General features: G+C 38.8%; 1 protein-coding gene across 3 annotated transcripts in view; it reads right to left on the minus strand.

Moving 5' to 3' along the window:
- Window positions 1-21707, minus strand: part of PTPRA (protein tyrosine phosphatase receptor type A) — a 157711-nt gene that overhangs the window by 59886 nt on the left and 76118 nt on the right. For 2 of the 3 annotated variants that reach the window (XM_021689139.2, XM_021689137.2), the window contains exons 1-3: window positions 18967-19066; window positions 6860-6938; window positions 5839-6180 (exon numbers count right to left, since the gene is read on the minus strand). In XM_021689139.2, the coding sequence (XP_021544814.1) occupies window positions 5839-6180; window positions 6860-6938; window positions 18967-18975 (430 nt within the window). In that variant the 5' untranslated portion in view covers window positions 18976-19066. Of the gene's footprint in view, window positions 1-5838; window positions 6181-6859; window positions 6939-18966; window positions 19067-21707 lie in introns of those variants that run through there. The other variant, XM_021689138.1, reaches the window with a different exon arrangement.

The following is a 21707-nucleotide window of genomic DNA, read 5'->3' on the forward strand; positions in this document are numbered from 1 at the left end:
AAAATCATAACAATCTTGCTCATTGATGCTGAACAGGCAACTGGCAAATTTAACACCATTCTTGACATATATGCTCTTTAAAGCAGGAATAAATTAATAAAACCTAAACATGATAAATATGTTTACCTCAGCCCAAGAGTCAGCACCATGGTTAATGGAAAACCACTAAGAACATCCTTCTGAGAGGTACAAGACAGTGCTTTTACCACTGCTTCCTAATTTTGTTCTGAAGGTATTCACCAATGCATTTAAAGAGAAAAAGAAAGAGACTAATTTGGGGCGCCTGGGTGGCTCAGTTGGTTAAGCGACTGCCTTCGGCTCAAGTCATGATCCTGGAGTCCCTGGATCGAGTCCCCGCATCGGGCTCCCTGCTCAGCAGGGAGTCTGCTTCTCCCTCTGACCCTCCCCCCTCTCATGTGCTCTCTCTCATTCTCTCTCTCTCAAATAAATAAATAAAATCTTTAAAAAAGAAAAAAGAAAGAGACTAATTTGAAGATTTATGATAATTGAAGAAAATTATGTCAAACACTGAGGAAATTTATTAAGATGACCAGGATAAAATGTACCTACAAAAGTCAATAGCTTTATGTAGTATACCCAAAACTAAAACGACCTAGATCAATTATAGCTCAAAAAAAAAAAAAAAAAAAACAACCTCCAAAATCCCAACAACAGCAACCAATTAGAAGATATAGAAGAAAATACTCCATTTATACTAACAAAACACCAAAATAACAAAAAGAAAACCCCTGAAATTAGAAATAAGCTGAACAAAACATGTGCAACATTCAGTGGCAAAAACTTTAACACTTCCAAGAAATACAAAGTAAGACTTCAGTAAATGGAATACACTGCATTCTTGGACAGAAGGACTTAAAGATGGGGAGCCTGGGTAGCTCAGTTGGTTAAATGTCTGCCTTTGGCTCTGGTCATGACTGCAGGGTCCTGGGATCTAGTCCCGCATCAGGCTCCCTGCTCATCGGAGAGCCTGCCTCTCCTCTCCCTCTCCCTATGCTGCTCCCCCTGCTTGTGCTCTCTCTCTGTCAAATAAATAAATAAAATCTTTAAAAAAAAAAAAAAAAAAGACTTCAAGATGTCAACTGTCCTGTTAACCTATAAATGTGACATAATCAATAAAAACTTTTCTCCTACTATGTAAGTTGATTCTAATGTTCATAAAGAAAAATAATCAAGAATTGCTAGTGAAATTCTGAAAAATAAGATTAACAAGGGATGACTAACCTTATCAAATACTGAATAATTTTACAGTTACAATTATTAAAACAGTGAGGTTCTGACATGGACAGAGAAAATAATTAAAAGAAAATACAAATGCCAAGAAACAGAACTCAAATACATATGGGAACCTAAATACATATCAGAATTCAATATATGATAAGGTAGCATTTTGAATCAGTGAGGAAAAAAATAGATATTCATTAAAAGGTATTGGGACAAGTCGTTAACCATTTCGGGAAAAAAAAAAAAAAACAGATCCACAGCTCACACTTCACATCAGAATAAATTCCAGATGGATAAAAGATTTAAGCACACACCCACATATACATATATAGAAGAAAGAAACCATAAGTCCAGAAGAAATAATTAGGAAAATTATTTTGTAATACTGGAGTAAGAAAAGCCTTCCTAGGGGCGTCTGGGTGGTAGAGTCGGTTAAGTGTCAGACTCTGGGTTTTGGCTCGGGTTATGATTTCAGGGTCCTGGGATCAAGCCCCACCATGGGCTCTATGCAGAGTCTGCTTGAGATGCTCTCTCCTTCTCCCTCCAGCCTCCCACTTGTGCTCTCTCTCTAAAATAAATAAATCTAAAAAAAAAAAAAAAAGTCTTCCTGTATATGATCTAATACCAAGAAAACATTTAGTTAAACTGATAAATTTTTTTAATTAAAAAATATTTTAAATTGCTTACGATAGTTTCTGCAATGAAGAAAAGCTAGATGAGCAACTGGGGAAAAATATTTGCAACTTTATCACAGGTAGGCAAAGGTTCGTTTCCCTAACATTAAAAAGCTTCTATAAATGAGTCAGAAAAACCTGACATTCTCTTAAGAAAACCAGGCAAAGGATACCAACAGAGTTCTTAGAAAAAGAAATACAAACGATCTTTCCAAATATGGAAAGATGCTCACCCTCACTCAGTGAAATGCAAATTAAAGCTACACTGAGATGCTAATTTTCACCTGTCAAACTGGCACAGATCCAGAAGTTTGGTAATTTACTGCAGTGAAGATAGCTTAGGAAAACAGGCACTCTGACACACTGTTCATAGGAATAAATTTCCCAATAGAGGAAAATCTGGCAATATCCACCAGTTTACAAATGCATACTTAAAAATAATTTATCGTACCACTATTCTCATATATGCTTGAAATGATAAATTTTATTGTTTGTACTCTGAAAACAACCTTAATGTATACTGATAGGGAAGACTGGATAAATACATTAAGGTATATCCATACAATGAAGCAGCTCTTTACTGTAATACAGAACAGGTATGACAGGCTAACGAAACAAAGCAATGTGCAGAAATATACACAACACGTATGTGTATCATTTGTTATAAATACAAGAAAAAGGAATATATATATGTATACATATACATACATACATATATAAAAAGGAAAAAAAACAGAGACTCAAAGCAAAGGTCAAAAGGAGAGAAAAATTTAAAATAAAGAATCAATCTAGGATATGTCCAATATCCAAATAATAAAAGAGTTTTAGAAGAAGAAAACAGAGAAAATGGACAACGGAAGAAAAATTTCCCGAACTGAAGAACCAAAAATTTCCAGAATCGAAGAACCAAGGCTCCAAAGGTCCTATCAAATATCCAGCATAATGAATGAGAAAGATCCACATCAAGACACATTTCCGTGAAATTTCAGGACACTAATGATAAAGATCTTTCAAAAACACACCAAAGTGTGATTAAGAATCAGGACAGCAGTAGAATCCTCCAAGCCTGGGAGTTAGGAGTCAGGACAATGCTTTCAACATTCTGGAGAAAAAAATACGTCCTCTAATTCTATACATAGCCCTACAGACATTTTTAGACATGTAAGACCTCATGCAATGTACCTCCCATGACCCCCTATCTCAGTAAGCTACTGGAAGGTATGTTCTACCAAATTATGGAGTAATCCAAGAAAGAGGTCAATATAGAAGTCAGGAAGCAAAGGGAATTTCCAAAATAATAGAGAAGGGAAATACCACACCAACACCTGGGCAGCAGCCCTGATGATCAAGCCTAGACTTGAGTAAGACAATGGACGACTCAGGAGGAAGATCTCTAGGAAAAAATAAATAACAGATTACCTTACAGATCTGACTTTACTGAAAACTGTATTGAGAGGCTATGGAAAGTATGAGAAGAATCGGCTAGCAACAGGCAAAAAGAAAACTAAAACAGAAATATAAGGCAATTGGGGCACTTGGGTGGCTCAGTCAGTTAAGTGGCCGACTCTTGGTTTCAGCTCAGGTCATGAGCTCATGGGTCGTGAGACCGAGCCCCGTGATGGGCTGCATGCTCAGTGGGGAGTCTGCTTGAAGATTCTCTCCCTCTGCCCCTCCCACCACTTGTGTGAGTGTGCACACTCTTTCTTTCTAATAAATCAATCTTAAAAAAAAAAAAGAACTATAAGGCAATTATAAAATCCAGGAAAAAATTGTACAAGAAAAGAAAAATCATCACATTATACTTATAACTCAGCAGGGAATAACATTATAGTTATAATATAAAACATCAAATACTGATTTAACCAAAAATTATGATATAACAATTATGGGAGGACTGGTGAGATGGTAGTGATGAGGAGGACGTGGGGGTTCAGGCTGTAACATCCTGATGTACCATAAAGGTTTCCTTGTGTTTTACTGATCTTGAAAAAGTCACCAGTGAAATGCAGTCTCAGTCTCCCGTGAGACATGAAATGTGTTAACTGTACAATAACCGGCTTCTTAGCTATGGCATAATTTGGACCTAAGGCAGATAATGGAAAACTCAATTCCCTAACAGCAGAGTACAAAGACCACAAAAGCGAGAAATAGGCCTAACGTGCTATTCAACAGCGCTGAGATCTAAGACAAATCATTTAACCTCTATAGTCTTACATTAGACATCTATTAAAGGGAGATAATTATCCATGGTCATGTCACAGAACTGATAAATGAAGACAGTACAGAACAGAAGTGAAGAACACAGGATGCAAAATCAGTCAGGCCTGGATTGCTGTCTCACCTTTCCCACTGACTATTTTAGCTTGTACAAGTTATTTTGTCTTCCCTCCTGAAGTAATGGCCATAACTCACAGCAAGAAATGCATTCTACACTGTTACTCAGTAGGTGTTTCTGTACAACTGAAACAAAAGTTTCACAAAATGATATACGAAACACAAAAAGAACAGAAATGGAACAGGACCATCCACTTAAAAACAAAACAAAATCATGATGGCCCACTAAACTGATCTTATGAATTGGTCATGACCTGTATTTCAAAAAATACTCCCTAAGTTACAGTTTCATCACTGTAAAACTCCTCCACCTGCAAAACATAAAATAGACCCGATTTCAGAGGATTCATAGGATACTTCATAGGATTACTTTATAAAACTCTCAGTATAACGCCCACCACTTAAAAATAGTGCTTGCCATGTGCAGGTGTGCACTGTAAATGCTTTACCTCTATCAACCCATTTCATCCTGATAGTTCCCCTACAAGGTAAGTATTATTACTATCACTCGTTCTTATTTTACAGATGAAGAAACTGAGGCACAGAGGTTAAATAAACTTGCCTGCAGCCACATAGCCAGTGTATGGCAGAGATAGGATTCAAACTCAAGTAGTGTGGCTCAGTAGACTGGGCTCTTAATGGCAAATGCTGTAATCCATTTATAGTGGAAAATACGGGACTAAAGCAGGCAGGTGCAGGGTCTGGGCTGTAAAGTCCAGCTAAAAGAGGTCATCTGTAGAAACCAAATGAGATTCAATTCAGCAAATACTTTCTGAATGCTCCCCATGAGCGAGATGTGATTCCTCTAGGAGCCCTCGCCATCTAACAGGGAAGAAATCTGAGCCAAGGGGATGTGACCACAGAAGAGGAACAGTGATTTTTGCTAGAGAATGACAGTTACAAAGCTGTCAGGGAACAATTTCCTCTACTCACAGAAACCCTGTGAGGGACCCCTTTCTCTTTTACAGACCAGGACCCTGAGGCTCCAAGGGGTCAGAAACTTGCTCCACCCCACCTGGTCTCTGACCCAGGGCTGATTCTATCTTCGGTGCCACTTCCCATTCAACCCCTGATGGACTGAAGGAAAGAAGTGGGCTGGGCTGAGGCCCTGAACAAGCTGGTACTGCAACTTAACTGTTTCTCTGAGCTCCTCTAACTCTACCCCTGGCCACAGGGTTCCCACTCCCTATCTGTTATGGACATCCAAACCCATTCTCCTTCCCATGGTCTCCATGGGTCCCTTCTTTTTAAGGCTAATCCTATTACTCAGCTTCTGCAGCCTTCATCTTCAGTCTCTTGCATCATCAATTAGCTCCCCTTTCTCTTGTATTTTCAAACTTCTTCTTCTACCTTTAACACTCAAGCCTCCCCAGTCTAACCAGAATGCCAGGCAAAGCAGGATATCCTCTAGAGTATTTCTTCTTTCCTCTTAAGTCTATGTTAAACAGATATTCCTGAGAATTCTCTATATCTAAGTTTCATTAGTTTGCAATTTTTATTTCAAGAAATCTTGTGGCTAGAAAACAAAAAATAATAAAACAGTGAGTAACCTCAAAGAGAAAAAAAAAAAACAAACCATCCCTAGTACCTGAAGGAGGGAAAGTTTCTGGGGTGGTGGCCACAGTGCTGGAATTCCCCTCCCACGGCTCTGTGCTGGTATCTGTGAACTGGTTCTCTGGAAGCCACGTTCCATTCGGTGCAAGTGTAGTGACTACAGAACCGGTACTTGCTGTTCTTGTGGTCCCATTGTCAGAGTCTGAAGCATTGACAGTGGTTACATAGGTGGGTCCCAGAGTTAGACTGGGGCTGAATGTTGGTGCCACAGAGGGAGAAGTTACTGAAGAAGTAGTATTTGAAGCTTTGGTCTCTTCTTTGACTGACTCTGCTGTTGATGTTTTCATAGATCTTGTAATGCCTACTGAAGGTGAAACTATAAACATGAAAAAAAGAGAAAGAAAGAAAAACACCCCATGAAGAATGTGATAGCTCAAAAGTTATGAGGCACAAAGCAGCAAGCGTTAATAAACTCTCCAAGAGGGGCACCTGGGTGGCTCAATCAGTTAAGTGGCCAACTCCTGATTTCAGCTCAGGTCATGATCTCAGGGTTCTGGGATTGAGCCCCACGCTGGGCCCCACCCTTACTGAGGAGTCTGCTTGAGACTATCTTTCCCCCACCCCCCACTCGCTGTCTCAAATAAATAAATTAAAAAAATAAATGCGCACACACACACACACATTCTTATCTAACACTGGACCCTTTCTATCATCTCCAAAGGACTACTGTTTAAGGGAAGAAGAAAACTGGATTCATTACTTATTTCCTCAGAATCAATATATAGGAGTCTTTAGTAGCAACAATTTTTTTTTTTAACTTTTCAGGGATGAACATATAATCTATTTATTTAAAGTAGTATATTGTATACAGAGCAATGCTGACCATTCAATAGGACTCAGAGATTTCCAAAGACACTTATTTTATACCATCACTTTTAAGTAAAACTTTCATTAATTTTTTCTTTCTTTAATACCACCCAGGTCTCCAATTTTAGTCATTAAATGTGAAAGCAAAATTCTATTCAGAACACCAGCCTTATCAAATGACAATTTACCTGTGGTTGCATTGTTGGCACCTACACGTGTCAGACTACTGCCAAGCAGAACAAGAATGAACCAGGAATCCATGCTGACCTAGAAAAGAGAAAGCCAGATTAGATAAGATCCTACGTTATTGTAACTTTGTCCAAAATATTCACCAAAGGAGTATTTTGTGTAACATCTTCCCAGCAATAAAATGTACACACAGGACCAATGATCTTTTTGGAGTCTGATAGGCACATTTCCCTCCCCCCCCACCCCAGCCCCACAATCCAACTACTTAATTGAATCTTTATATCAATAAAAATAAAACTTAATTAAGAAGACACTTTTTAAAGCATTATTCTCAACTCTATCAGTACTTTAGAATCACCCAAAGAACATTTAAAAATCCCCATGCCAGACTGTATCTCTGGGGGGTGAGAGCTAGGGAGAGGTCCTGTGAAAAGCTCCCCTTGTGTTTGCCACGTGCAGCTTTAGCATCTTCAGCGTGAGAAGTATGGAGAAGGTAGGGTGACTGCGTGAATGTAATGCTCTTTGAAACAGACCTCATACAGCTGTTCCCAACCTTTATTTCATCTCAAAACACATCAGAGAGCCGTGGCACTCCTATTGGTAATAGTGGCTCATTTGTCCATTCAGATTTTTGTGCCCTGCAGTGAGCTAATTACTAGGGGAAGAACTGGGGACCAATACACGTATACATCCTATCTTCAGGAGACTCACACCCTGGTGGTAACTGAATATGGTAGTGACTCTCCAAGGGAAGCAGGACATGCCTCTCCAAAGGGTACATGAGAATCTCTGAGGAAGGGTGGGGAGATGAAGGTGGTTCATACACAACCTAGGAGTTTGCCTCTGATACCAGCAACCATGCGTAGTAGGGAAATGGGTTTAGTAGGTGGCCTTCCCAAGGTGTAACCATGTAAGATTTGACTACTTCCCCACTCTTCCCACCTGACCATAATCTAAAATAGGGAAAGCATGCAATTCCCTCCAAAAGGGTTAGAAAACAAATTGGAAGGCTGATTATTTGTATACATATCTATTTTTTTTTTAAAGATTTTATTTATTTGACAGAGAGACAGCGAGGGAGGGAACACAAGCAGGGGGAGTGGGAGAGGGAGAAGCAGGCTCTCCGCAGAGCAGGGAGCCCGATGCAGGGCTCGATCCCAAGGCCCTGGGATCATGACCTGAGCCGAAGGCAGACGCTCAACGAGTGAGTCACCCAGGCGCCCCTATACATATCTATTCTTGATAGGAAATGGTTTGAGGAAAAATAACTATGTGTTTGGGGGGAGAGTGTTAGACCGTCACCTCATTCCACAGAGTAAAAATAAATCCACATGGGTAGAAGGATTAAATGCTTAAAAACACATTTTAAAAGGAAATAAATGAATATTTATGCGAGCTCAGGACAAGGAAGGATTTTCTGATGTAAGAAATGACAAAGGTAAAAATGGCATATTTGATGATAGAAAAAATAAAAGCTACTAAATATAAAAGAAATCAATCACAAATAATGTTCACGGATAGGGAGCTCAATACTGTCAAAGATGTCAGTTCTTCCCAGCTTGGTCTATAGACTCGATGCAATCTCAATCAAATTCTTAGAAAGTTATTTTGTGGATTCTGACAAACTAATTCTAAAGATAAGAGGCAAAAGACTGAGAAGAGCCAACTCAATACAGAAGAACAAAGTTGGAGGACTAACACTACCTGACTTCAAAATATATTATAAAGCAATAGTAATCAAGACAGTGTGGTACTGGTAAAAGAAAAGAAAAATAGAGCAATATAACAGAATAGAGAGCCCGGATACAGACCCACATAAATACAGTCAACTGATCTTTGACAAAGGAGCAATGGCAATACAATGGAGCAAAGACACTCTTTTCAATAAATGGTGCTGGAACAACTGGGCATATGTGTACAACAAAAAAATCTGGACAAAGACCTTATACTTTCACAAAAATTTATTCAAAATGTATCACAGACCTAAATGTAAACACAACACTATAGAATACCTAGAAGATAACACAGGAGAAAATCAAATGATCTGGTATGGCGATGACCTTTTAGGTATAACACCAAAGGCACGATCCTTTGAAATAATTAATAATCTGGACTTCATTCAAATTAAAAACTTCCACTCTGCGAAAGACAATGTCAGGAGAACAAGAAGACAAGCCACAGACTGGGAGAAAATATTTGCAAAAGGCACATCTGATAAAGGACTGTTCTCCAAAATTTATAAGGAACTCTTAAAAATCAACAATTAAGAAAACAAACCAATTAAAATATAGGCCAACTCTGGTGCTCGCTTCGGCAGCACATATACTAAAATATAGGCCAACTCTGGAAAACAGTATGGAGGTTCCTCAAAAAGTTGAAAATAGAGCTACCCTACGACCCAGCAACTGCACTACTGGGTATTTACCCCAAAGACACAAATGTATGATCCGAACGGGCATATGAACCCCAATGTTTACAGCAGTAATGTCCACAATAGCCAAACTATGGAAAGAGCCTAGATGTCCATCAACAGATGAATGGATAAAGAAGATGTGGTGTATATATATACAATGGAATATTATGCAGCCATAAAAAAAAATTGGAATCTCGCCATTTGCAACGATGTGGATGGAACCAAAGGGTATTATGCTAAGTGAAATAAGTCAACCAGAGAAAGACAAGTATCATATGATCTCACTGATATGAGGAATTTGAGAAAGAAGACAGAGGATCATAGGGGAAGGGAGGGAAAAATTAAACAAGATGAAACCGGAGAGGGAGACAACCATAAGAGACTCTTAATCTCAGGAAACAAACTGAGGGTTGCTGGAGTGGTGGGGGGGGGGGGGGGGGGGGGGGGATGGGGTGGCTGGGTGATGGACAATGGGAGGGTATGTGTTGTGGTGAGTGCTGTGAATTGTGTAAGACTGATGAATCACAGACGTGTACCCCTGAAACAAATACATCATGTGTTAATTTTTTAAAATTTTAAAAAAATATATACAGGCCAAAGACCTTAACAGATACTTCAGCAAAGAAGATATAGAGGTTGTAAATAAACATATGGAGAGACATTCAACATATGTCATTAAGGAATTGCAAATTAAAACAATGAGACACTACAACACATCTATCAGAATGGCCAAAATCCAAAATACTGACACCACCAAATACTGGTGAGCACGTGGAGCAACAGGAACTGTCCTACATTGCTGGTGGGAATGGAAAGTGGTACAGTCACTCTGGAAGACAGTTTAGTGGTTTCCTACATAACTAAACATTCTCCATATGATTTAGCAATTGTGCTCCTTGTTATTTACCCAAGAAAGTTGAAAACTATATCTACACAGAAATCTGCAAACAGATGTTTACAACAACTTTATTCTTAACTGCCAAAACTTGGAAGCAACCAAGATGCCCTTCAGTAGGTGGATAAAGAAACTGTACTACATCCAGACAATGGAATATTATGCAGCACTTAAAGGATATGAGTTATCAAGCCATGAAGAGATATAAAGAAACTTTAAGTGCATATTAGTAGGTGAAAGAAAGCAATTTGGAAAAGCTACATACTGTATGATTCCAAGTACATGACGTTCTTAAAAAGGCAAGCTCCTGGAGACAGTAACAAGATCAGTGATTATGGGGCTAGGAAGGTGGGAGGGAATGAACAGGCAGAGGATTTTTAAGGGCAGTAAAACTATTCTGTATGGTAATACAATGATAAATACGTGTCATTATCTATTTGTCCAAACCCATAGAATGTACAACACCAAAAGTGAACCCTAATATAAACAAGACTTTGGGTGATAACGATGTGTCAGTGCAGATGCATCTGCCGGAGTAAGTGTAACTGTGGTACAGAGATGACAAGTGTGGGAGGCTGTGCCTGTGTAGGGGCAGAGAGTATTTGGGAACTCTAATTTCTGCTCAATTTTACCATGAACATAAAACTGCTCCAAAAAAATAAAGTCTGTTTTTAAGAAAGGAAATAAACTAGGAAAATTATCACAAATAAGACAAAGGATTAAAACAAGAAGTCCTATCAATATAGAAAACATTAAGACCTCAATTTTGAAAAATCTAAAGAACCTAAAAAGATAATTTACAGAAGAGAAAAACAAACGGCTAAGAAAATACATGAAAAAGTGTTGACCATCCCTATTAATCAAAGGGATATAATGATGAGAGAACATTTTTGCCTTTCAAATCAGAAAAGATCAATCATATGAAATATTCAATGCTGGCAAGAGTCTCATGAAAAGGAATCAAATACTGGTGGGAATGGCCATTAGCCTGTAACAACAAATTCCTTCCCAGAAAGATTATACAAGAATCTTAAACATGTCCATATTGTTTTGTGACCCATTTCCAGGGTTCTATTCTGAAGTAAATGTAAATAATCTAAAACTCAGACTAAAATGATACAGAGATATTCATTAAGTGGAAAAGCAGAAACAATCCAAATACCCAGCAGCAGGAAAAACAGGAAAAAGTTGAAGTAAGTGCTATGCTGCTATTCAAGATGATATACTGTTACTATTCAAAATGCTATCTTCAAAGAATTTAAGGAAATGGAACAAGCCCTTCATTTTTTTTTTAAGCTTAACAGATCAAAACTGAATATACCATATGATCTCAACTAAACTCATGTATTGTGTATGAATGTATAGGCATGAAAGTAAAACTAGAAGGAAAAAATCTGTAAACATTTAGCACAGCACTTTATGATTTTATTTTCTTCTTTACATTGTACTTTATCCTCTCAATTTTAAAAATGAAGCAGAAAATAAAAATAATCAATAAAATTAAGTTAAAAAGAAAACATATTTCACTACAGAGCATGAATATACGAATCAAAACTAAAAGGAAACTGCTGGAGAAAGATGTACTTCACCTGAGAGGCTGCAAGGGAAAAGAACGAGTGTACAGCGAATGGCAAGCTGGAGAGGATTTGTATGGGTAAACTGGGGAGTGAGAGGTATGTTAATGTAAAAAGATCCATGTCACTAACAAGGTGTATCTATAGACCACAACCAGAAACACTGTAGTCAAGGCCTATTCTTCCCAGAGGATATAAAGACCCTCAGGTAAATTCCTGTTACTTCCTGCCTCCCAGATTAAATTGCATCCATACCTATGCTTTCCTTCTTTCCTCTTCCAGTCTCCAAATCTTCCATTCCAAGTATCCCAGAGCTGCATGTCAGGAAGGAAAATTGAGGTTTCCTCACTTTCCAAAGATCTCATATGCAAAGCCATTCTTCCTAGAGTCTGCTCTAACAGTCCCAGTTCTTGAAGGCACTCATCGCTGAAGAAACTGCAATGTGGCTCACAGTTTTCTTCCCATCCCCAAGTCCCGATACTTTCCTGGAAGAGAGGTCAACATCCTCACAATTCACATCTGGGCCAGCCTATGAGTTCCTTGACTTCCTCAATCCCAACAACCTCATACTTTTACTCTACTTGGGCCACCCATGACAATGGCTCACTCCAGGTTCTGTCATCATCAGGAAAAACTCATACTGAATCTCACCTTCCCACTCTCCAACCACACTCTCTATCCTTGCAGTTCTCTCTCTTTTATGTGTACTACACCTGTTCTTGGACCTCACCTAGGCTTCCAGTCCCTTGAACCTCTATTTTTTTATGCAGTATCTCTGTCCTGTCTATTTCCTTCTTTACCCAACCCAGAAAACTTGGTGTCAATTCCATCACTATGCTATTCCATCACAATGCTAACATCCTAAATTCCTTTGCTACATCGTTCTATTCTACCTACATGGGGAAAAACAGAAACAGCCCAATCCTGAACTAATCCAACCATTAGCCCTACATTTGGGACTGCCGAATGCTACTTAAGAAAATCAAACAACGGATAAGGCTGATATCACTTCTGCCTCGAAGGAAGTCCAAACAATTTCTGAATCTTTCTGTATTTCCCTATTCAGCTCTCTCCAGTTCTCCATAGCAGTGATTTCAAAGCCTCTCTCTCCTCTCCAACCACCTCCTCCCACACTTTTAGCTACTGGCCTTGCCTTCTTCACTTCAGAGAAAATAGAAGACATTGGACTGCATGACACCCGTAACTCCCAGTCAACATATTTACGAATTTCCTCCTCCTCTGCAATTCCTCCCAAGAATCTCAGACCACGCCTGGGTGGCTCAGTCGTTAAGCGTCTGCCTTCGGCTCAGGTCATGATCCCAGGGTCCTGGGATCGAGTCCCACATCGGGCTCCCTGCTCGGCAGGAAGCCTGCTTCTCCCTCTCCCACTCCCCCTGCTTGTGTTCCTGCTCTCGCTATTTCTCTCTCTGTCAAATAAATAAATAAAATCTTTAAAAAAAAAAAGGAATCTCAGACCATCAGGAACCTTGTCCTGTAGATCCCCTACCACCATCTCCTCGCTTTAACTCCTCCCTTTCATAACAGCATTTAAACACAAGAATTTCTAAAAGAAAAGGAGAACTGCTTTGACTCTATATCAATCCTTCAGCTAGCATTCTCTCTACTCTACTTTGCAGCCAATTTTCTCGAAAGAGTTGTCTCCATGGCAATCTGGCTTCTTTTTCCACCATTCCACTAAAACAACTAACTACTTCTAAATTTTTAAAGAATGAGCTCTTCAAAAATATTTCTAACTCATTCACAAATGTCTTATTTCCCAATATATAAAGGACTCCTACAGATTAATAAAAAAGGAACAATCCAAAAGAAAAATGGGCAAAAGATATGAAACTGACAATGCACAGAAAAGCAAATGCTTCTCTTAAATTAAAAAAAAAATTGCTTAACCTCACTCATGATTAGGGAAGTCCAAATTAAAGCTACACTGTGATACCAGTTTTCACCTATCAGATAGGCAAATATAAAAAACTTTAACAATGCATTGACAAGGGTTTGAGCAATCAGGTACTCTCATATGATCTATAAATATTCAGCAGAATTACAAACACACAAACCCTTTGACACAATTCCACTTGAGAATTTTACAGATATACCCATACTTTTAAAGTTCCCTATGTACAAAGTTATTCAATGCAGCACTGTTTGCAACAGAAAAACAGTGGAAATAACCTCAATGTTTACCAACAGGAGAGGGAAATGTGATTAAATAAATGATGGCATATTCATAAAATGGAATACTATGAGGCCTGTTAAACAAAAAGAGGAGACTCTTTGGAGACCATTTCAGTACATAAGACACCTTCTGATTTTGAACCATCTTAAAAACAACCTTTTCAAAAAATTAAAATTCATGGGGCAGGGGAGCCACTAGTATTTCTCTCTCCCTCCCCTCCCCCCCTTCTCTCTCTCTCTCTCTCACACACACACACACAACCTCTTTGTTGTTAAATCCCTCGACCTCCCTCTGTCACATCTGATTTACTGATATCCCATACGTTCCAAAATTCATCTCTTCCCCACACCTTTCTCTGAATTGATTTTAAAAGCTGGTTCTATGATAAAGATCTACTTAGATGAATACAGATACAGATGAATGGTTAAATAGTTTGAATCCAAGGAAAATATATACTATCAAATGTCAGAAGGAAACTAGCACTGCCAGCCGTAGTCTCCTCAATACCAGAAACCCTGTCTACAAATTCTAATAGTGGGAATGGTTTCGCCTTTCACAGAATGATTTTTAGGATGAGCTACTATTTGTGATATTTTTATTTCTGTCTGACAGCTTCTTATAAAACTAAATATACACCTACTTCATGAACCAGTAATTCTACTCCTATATATTTACCCAAGAGATATAAAAACGTATGTCCACAAAAAGACTAGCACAAAAACGTTCATAGTAACAAAAAACTGAAAGCAACCCAGGTAACCATCAATAAGAGATTATATAAACAATGGTATTTTCTCACATGACCTGAGCTGAAATCAAGAGCTGGATGCTGAACCAACTGGGCCACCCAGGTGCTTCCAAAATTAAAAAATCTTAAAAACAATTAAAAACCGGGGCACCTGGGTGGCTCAGTCATTAAGCATCTGCCTTTGGCTCAGGTCATGATCCCAGGGTCCTGAGATCGAGCCCCGCATCAGGCTCCTTGCTCGGCGGGAAGCCTGCTTCTCCCTCTCCCACTCCCCCTGCTTGTGTTCCCTCTCTCGCTGTGTCTCTCTGTCAAATAAATAAATAAGATCTTAAAACAAACAAACAATTAAAAACCTAATCTATGGTGGGAAAAAAATCAGAACAATGCTTGCCTGGGAAAGAGATGGAAGATTTACTGGAAAGGAACATGAGGGTACCTTCCTGGACAACAGTAATATCCCTTATTTTGACAAGGAAATGCATTTGTGTATTTGCACATAAATTTCACCTCTGAAAAACGATTCTACCCATAGATGAGTCATAAATGATATGCATGCTTAAGTATTTGGGAAGAAGTGTACTGATATAAGCACTTGTTTGAAATACATTAAAAACAGTATGAATGATGGATGAACACAGGGACAGTGGACAGATACATGATAAAACAAGTAGAATAAAAATGTTAATTATAGAGTCTAGGTGGTGGGGATGGATATAAAATTCTCTCAATTTTTCTCTATATTTGAAATTTTTTATAATAAAAGGCGGATAAAATAATCAGTTCAGGGAGAACTGGCATATTATGGTATTGAATTTTATACTCTTCGGACAGTATTTTCTTCATTTACTTTTTTTTTTTTTTTTTTGATGTTTTTCAAAGTGTTAACTTTACTTTTTTTTTTTTTGGTCCTATTCATGTCTTCCTGCATTAATTCCTGGTTATATTATGCTGCCACTGTGAATGAAATCTTTTTAATTTCAGCTATGAGTATAACTGACATATAAGATATTTAAAGTGTACATCATGGGGATTTGATATACATACACAATGTGAAAGGATCCCCCCTATCTAGTTAATTAACACATTCATCATCTTACATCTTATTTTTGGTGATAATGTTTAAATCCTACTCTCTTAACAAATTTAAATTATACAATACAGTGTTATTAACTACAGTCACCATGTTTTACATTAGATCCTCAGACCTTATTCATCTTCTAGCTGAAATGAATGGAATCTTTTAATGTAGTCTATTAAAATACTGCTTTTGTTATATATGAAGGACACTGGCCTACTTCTCTTTCATAAACTACTCCAAAAAAAATAATATACGTGCTCATTAAAAGAAATACAGAGGGATAGAAAGCAAAACATAGGTCTCATTCACCTCCTGCCAGTCCATTTCCCAAAAGTAATCACTCAATACTTTCTTCTATATTCTTTTAGAAATTTTCTATGCTATACCAGAATATAACTATACATTTTTTTAAAAAATCTATAAAAAGGGTCATATTACACATACTACCTACAGCTTGCATTTTTACTTAATAAATCCTGGACATCTTCCATATCAATACATCTAGCTACCTTTCTTTTCAGTGGTTACACAGTGTTTCACCGTGTCTATATATCAATTCTTTATATATATATATATATATATATATATATATAAATTCTTTTTGCCAGTCTTTCTGTTTGCTTTTGTTAAGTAAGAGTTAATTGTATATGATTTCTTCCTCTGTCACATACATCATTTTTGATTAGGCAAGACTGGCCTGAGTAAAGACAGAATTACATATTTCAGGAAAACCAAGATAATGGAAGAAACTCAAATTTATACATTGTTCATTTTTCAAAAAGCACTTGTGAATCATAATCCTTTGGTTAACTGTAAGTTAAAGAATAACTGAGCAGGGAGGCTCTGGGAGATGAGTCATGAAGTCTGGGCAGTTCCCCGATTTATCAGACACAATGGCACACACATTGTGTTTTCCCTCCTATTCTACCACACCCAGAAAAAGGGTCAATATACAGTCCTTATTTCATCACAAAAGCATTTCTTAGTTAAAAAAAAAATTGGGGGGGCGCCTGGGTGGCTCAGATGGTTTAGCGTCTGCCTTCGGCTCAGGTCATGATCTCAGGGTCCTGGGATCAAGTCCCACATCGGGCTCCTTGCTTAGCGAGGAGCCTGCTTCTCCCTCTGCCTGCCACTCCCCCTGCTTGTACTCTCCCACTCTCTCTCTCTCTGGCAAAAAGATAAATACAATCTTTAATAAAAAAAAAAAATTTGGTTCCACTGCACATACATTAGGGTGCTCAGTCAGGAAAGTTTAACATTCTAACAACAGAGGAAAACCAAGATGCCACTGGCAATACTTAAAAGCCCTAGGATATATGACAAATGAAATTCTAAAAAACTATAACTGCTGTTTTCCTGATTTTGAGGGTCTAAGCGCATTTCCTAAATGTTCTTAAAATTCAAATTCAGCGTACATCTGAGACATTCTCTCTATGGAAACGTGTGGAGGCTCTGCACTCAGTGGTGAAGACATGGATGGCGGGCAGTGCTCACTAGCTATTAAATCACGTACACTTCCCCTCAGGTCTCAAAGCCCCACGTGCACTGCACACTCTGTATGCCTCCTCTCACTTAACCCTCCCCAACCCTATGATGCTGATACTGGTGTTACTGCAACTTACAGTGCTATGTACCTTTGGGGGTGGGGGTGTTCCTCTGGAACTACAGAAATCTTGGATGTTAACTTTATAAGCAGTCAATTATAGATCCTTACATGCATTTCAGGGCTAAATTATTCCAGATATTCAACTTGCACCATTACAGGCATACTGAATATCTGCTAGAGAAAAGATTACTTTGGCTTTAGGCTAAAGAGAAACACTCCTTGCCCAAACATACACTCCCTGTCACTGGACCCTGAGAGGTCCCGAAAGACATGTCATCCTCTCCTAAGAGGAAGAAGGAAGAAAACTGGGTGCTAATACTAGGGAAGAACACGCCCCTTTCTAAGTTAGTTGCGGACAAGTGACTAAATCCTGGCCAAGGAGTTATAAGCTAAACTGTATGATGAGATTTCTAGGAAGGTGGTTTTAAAGGGAAGGAAGGGGTTGCCCCCGCCACTCACCCCATTCCTTCCTCCTGTAATCTGGAATTTAGATGTGATCATTGGAGCCCCGGCAGCCTTTATGGACCCTGAAGTGACCTAAGGATAGCAGAATAGAGAGCTAGAAAGAAATCAAGTTCTCTGATGACACTAATTGCAATACCAGTCCTGCTTATTTTTATTTCATATATATGAGAAAGAAAAAAACCTATTTTATTTTCTGATCTATACAACTGACTCCAATCCTGATACAGCTAGTTATAAGGAATAAGAAGACTAACTCTTAATATTATGACTTGTGATGATCTAGGAATGGGAATGAAGGTGTTCTGGAATGTATTTTTCTCAGCCCTCTTGCTAGTAAGTACAATGCTGCATTCATTTGCTAAAGAAAAAATATTTCAAGGAATCAATATTGTGAAGCCCCCACCAGCAAAGGAAAGCTCAGCCAATCTGCACATTGCCAAGAGTGTAGACGTTGGCTGTGATAGCTTCCATTAAGAGAATATCTATTCCAAGTTAAGCATTCAATATTCAATACATTAGCACTAATAAAATGTGATCAAGTGTCAGGTACAAATTATCTCAATATTTGGCATTTTATCTCCGTTAAATCTCATAGCAACTCTATAAATTACATACTCTTCTTAACTCCCATTTTGCAGATAAAGAAATTGAAAGATGATCACATAGCTGTTAAATTGTGTAAGTAGAATTCAAATCCAGGGCTACCTGACTTCTCTTCACAAATCTTATCATGATCTGTTCTTTTAAAACTGTAAAGACTAGGGGCACCTGGGTGGCTCAGTTCATTAGATGACGGACTCTTGGTTTTGGCTCAGGTCTTGATCTTGGGGTCATGAGTTCAAGCCCTGCGTTGGGCTCCTTGCTCAGTGAGGAAATCTGCTTAAGACTCTCTCTCCTTCTGCCCCTCCCCCCCACAATAGATAACTAAATCTTAAAAAAAAAAAAGCGTAAAGACAAATGTAGAAACAGATTAATCTTCCTAATGCCAACTAAAACTGATTATTATTTCCATTTTATATATTTCTAAGCAAAGGGGCAGTGAATGTTTTAAATGTGCTCACATTAATCAATCACTGATTTTCAGATATTCAATATATTATGACTGTTCAAGTACTAGTCTTAAGTAAACTCACCTCTTTCATGGAGATGAAGCTCTCGGGGAGAAAGATATGTGTTCCACTCTCAGTCTTACTGAGGATGTCTCTCAGGTGTGGGAGAAACAAAGAAGTGGCAGCTAGGAGTGTTAAGCTCTGCCCAGGCCTTCTCCTAGAGCTGTTCGGGTTCTCTGATTTGAGTAAAAGGCACCTAGAAGGAGGATTCAATTCCTTCAGCTAATTGTTCACTCAATCAACATTATATTATTTATTATTAAGAACAAAAACTATTTTTGCAACTACAATCCTTGGTTGCCGCTATGTGCTTGGCACTAGTACCAGGCATTCTATATACTTTAATGCATTTAATCCTCACAACCACCTGATGAGTTAGATCTCCTTTTTCCATTCTACAGATGAAGAATCTTAAGATCACAGAGGTTAAGGAATTTCCTCAAGGCCACATACCTATTGAGTGGCTATTAGGATTCCAAATCAAGGCTTTTAAAAACTCAAAAGCTCATGTCCTTGCCTTCACGCTTTACCTAATGTTGGGAATACCACCAGACAGATTAGATATGGACACTGTCATCCAGTAGTTCCCTCGCCAGTAGTGAGGCACAGTTTGTTCAAACTCTTAATTATCACCTGCCATAAATAATGTTAGCTGATTAACATTAAGGTGGTGAAACTGCAGACCAGAGAAGGAATTTTCAGGGGAGGTAATGCTTGAGCTGAACTTGGGAGGATAAAGAGTAGTGAGCTAAGAAAATGGTCAGAAACAGTCCTTCAAGTGAGAGGACTTGGAGGCTTGAATAAACCTATCTGGTTCCAGGAATGGCAAAGAGCTGGGTAAGGGCATCAAGCAGGACCTCAGTAAGTATGCATTAAATGAATGTGAAAATGACAGACCTGAAAGACTGGGGTCTGTGAGGATATGTGGAAGTACTGCAGGCAGTGAGGTGACCAGAAGCAGTGATTAGATCCTGGAGGGGCTTATATGCCACAATAAAAAGTTTTTAAAGATTTATTTTATTTATTTGAGAGAGAGAGTGTGCGTGTATATGTGTGCATGTTGGCACGCAGGTTGGGTAGGGGGCAGAGGAAGAGGATCTCAAGCCAACTCGGGGCCGAGCACAGAGCCTGACACGGGGCTCGATCCCACGACCCTGAGATCATGACCCCAGCTGAAACCAAGAGCCGGCTGCTCAACTGACTGAGCCAACCAGGTGCCCCCACAATAAAAAGTTTTGATCTTGCACTGAACACACTAAGGAACCACCAAAGGCTTTAGCACAAAGAGAATGACTGGAATAATTTGGATTTCAGAAAAAATGACAGCAGGGTGGAGGATCAACTAACTGGTGGGGTTTGAGGTTAGGAGGGCCACTGATTGAAGCCTTCAAGAGTAATCTAGCCAATAAACCAGGAGGACCTCAGGGCAGGGCAGGAGTATCTAGAGACTCTGATAAGAGGATTTACAGGGCATGACATTGTGATTTATAAGAAATACACATAAATGTAGAGACTTGATGAATCACACTGTTGTATACCTGAAACTAATGTAACATTGTGTGTCAAATATACTTCAATAAAAAATATATATATATATAAATATATATATATATATATTTGGTCATTCAGATGACCAAAATATATTTCTCAGATATATTTGATCTTCATTCACAGTTCCTGGCTCACAGCTCCCAAACCCTTAAAATGTCCTGAGAGACAAGAACAAGGAGGATCTTTTGTTGTATATTGTCTCTTGCCCTCAGTTCCTAAAAATGCTTCACAGCCATAAAGGTGAAATGTGTGTTTTATAATTCATAATAAAGCCTTTCCACCATAACTGGGTTTATATTAATGAAGGTGACTTTTGCAAAGCACCTAAGAATGGAGACTGGTTGTGAGGGGGACCAACCGTGAATAGAAAGTTGGAACTTTCAGTCCCACCCTGATTTCTTGGGAAGAGCAGCTAGAGGTTGAATCAATCACCAATGACCGATGAATTAATCAACTGTGCCCATGTAATGAAGTCTCTATAAAAAACAAAAAAGAAGGGGGTTCAGAGAGCTTCCACACTGGGAAACTAGAATACTTCCATTTGCCACTCTGCCAAGCCCCAAGTTCCACAAACACAGAAGCTCCTTTGCTTGGGACTTCGCCAATGTTATCTTTTCATCCGGCTGTTGATTTGTATCTTGTAATATCTTTTGTAATACATCAATTATCTAGTGAGTAAACAGGTTTTCCTGAGTACTGTGACCTGTTATGGTAAATTAATCAAGCCCAAGGTCCTGGGAACCTTTGATTTACAGCCAGTTGGTCAGAAGTAGAGGTAATAACCTGGCCTTGTGACTGGCATCCTGAGTTGGAGGGGGTCAATGGAACCACCAATTGGTAGCCGGTCGTCTGAACCAGAGGGCGGTCCTACGGGACTGAGCCCTTTACCTGTGGAATCTGATTCTATCTCCGAGTAGATAGTGTCAGAATTGGGTTGAATTCTTGAACACAATGCTGGTGTTCAAAAATTGTTTGCTGGTGTGGCAAAGCGAGACACACACACACACACGTTGAACTGGATCCAGGAACCCTTTCACAGGGGTAGAACTGAAGACTTAACAATGAGATGCCAGAGGTAAGGAGGGTCCAGGTGTCTGACTTAGGTGAATCATAATGCTAGAAGCAGGAGGATGACCACTCTGGGGACGTGACATACCATGGAGAAGGTGATAAGCTTAGTTCTGAACATGGAGAATGCACATGACGTATCTACA

This window comes from Neomonachus schauinslandi, chromosome 10, assembly GCF_002201575.2.
Source record: "Neomonachus schauinslandi chromosome 10, ASM220157v2, whole genome shotgun sequence".
Taxonomy (NCBI): Eukaryota; Metazoa; Chordata; class Mammalia; order Carnivora; family Phocidae; genus Neomonachus; species Neomonachus schauinslandi.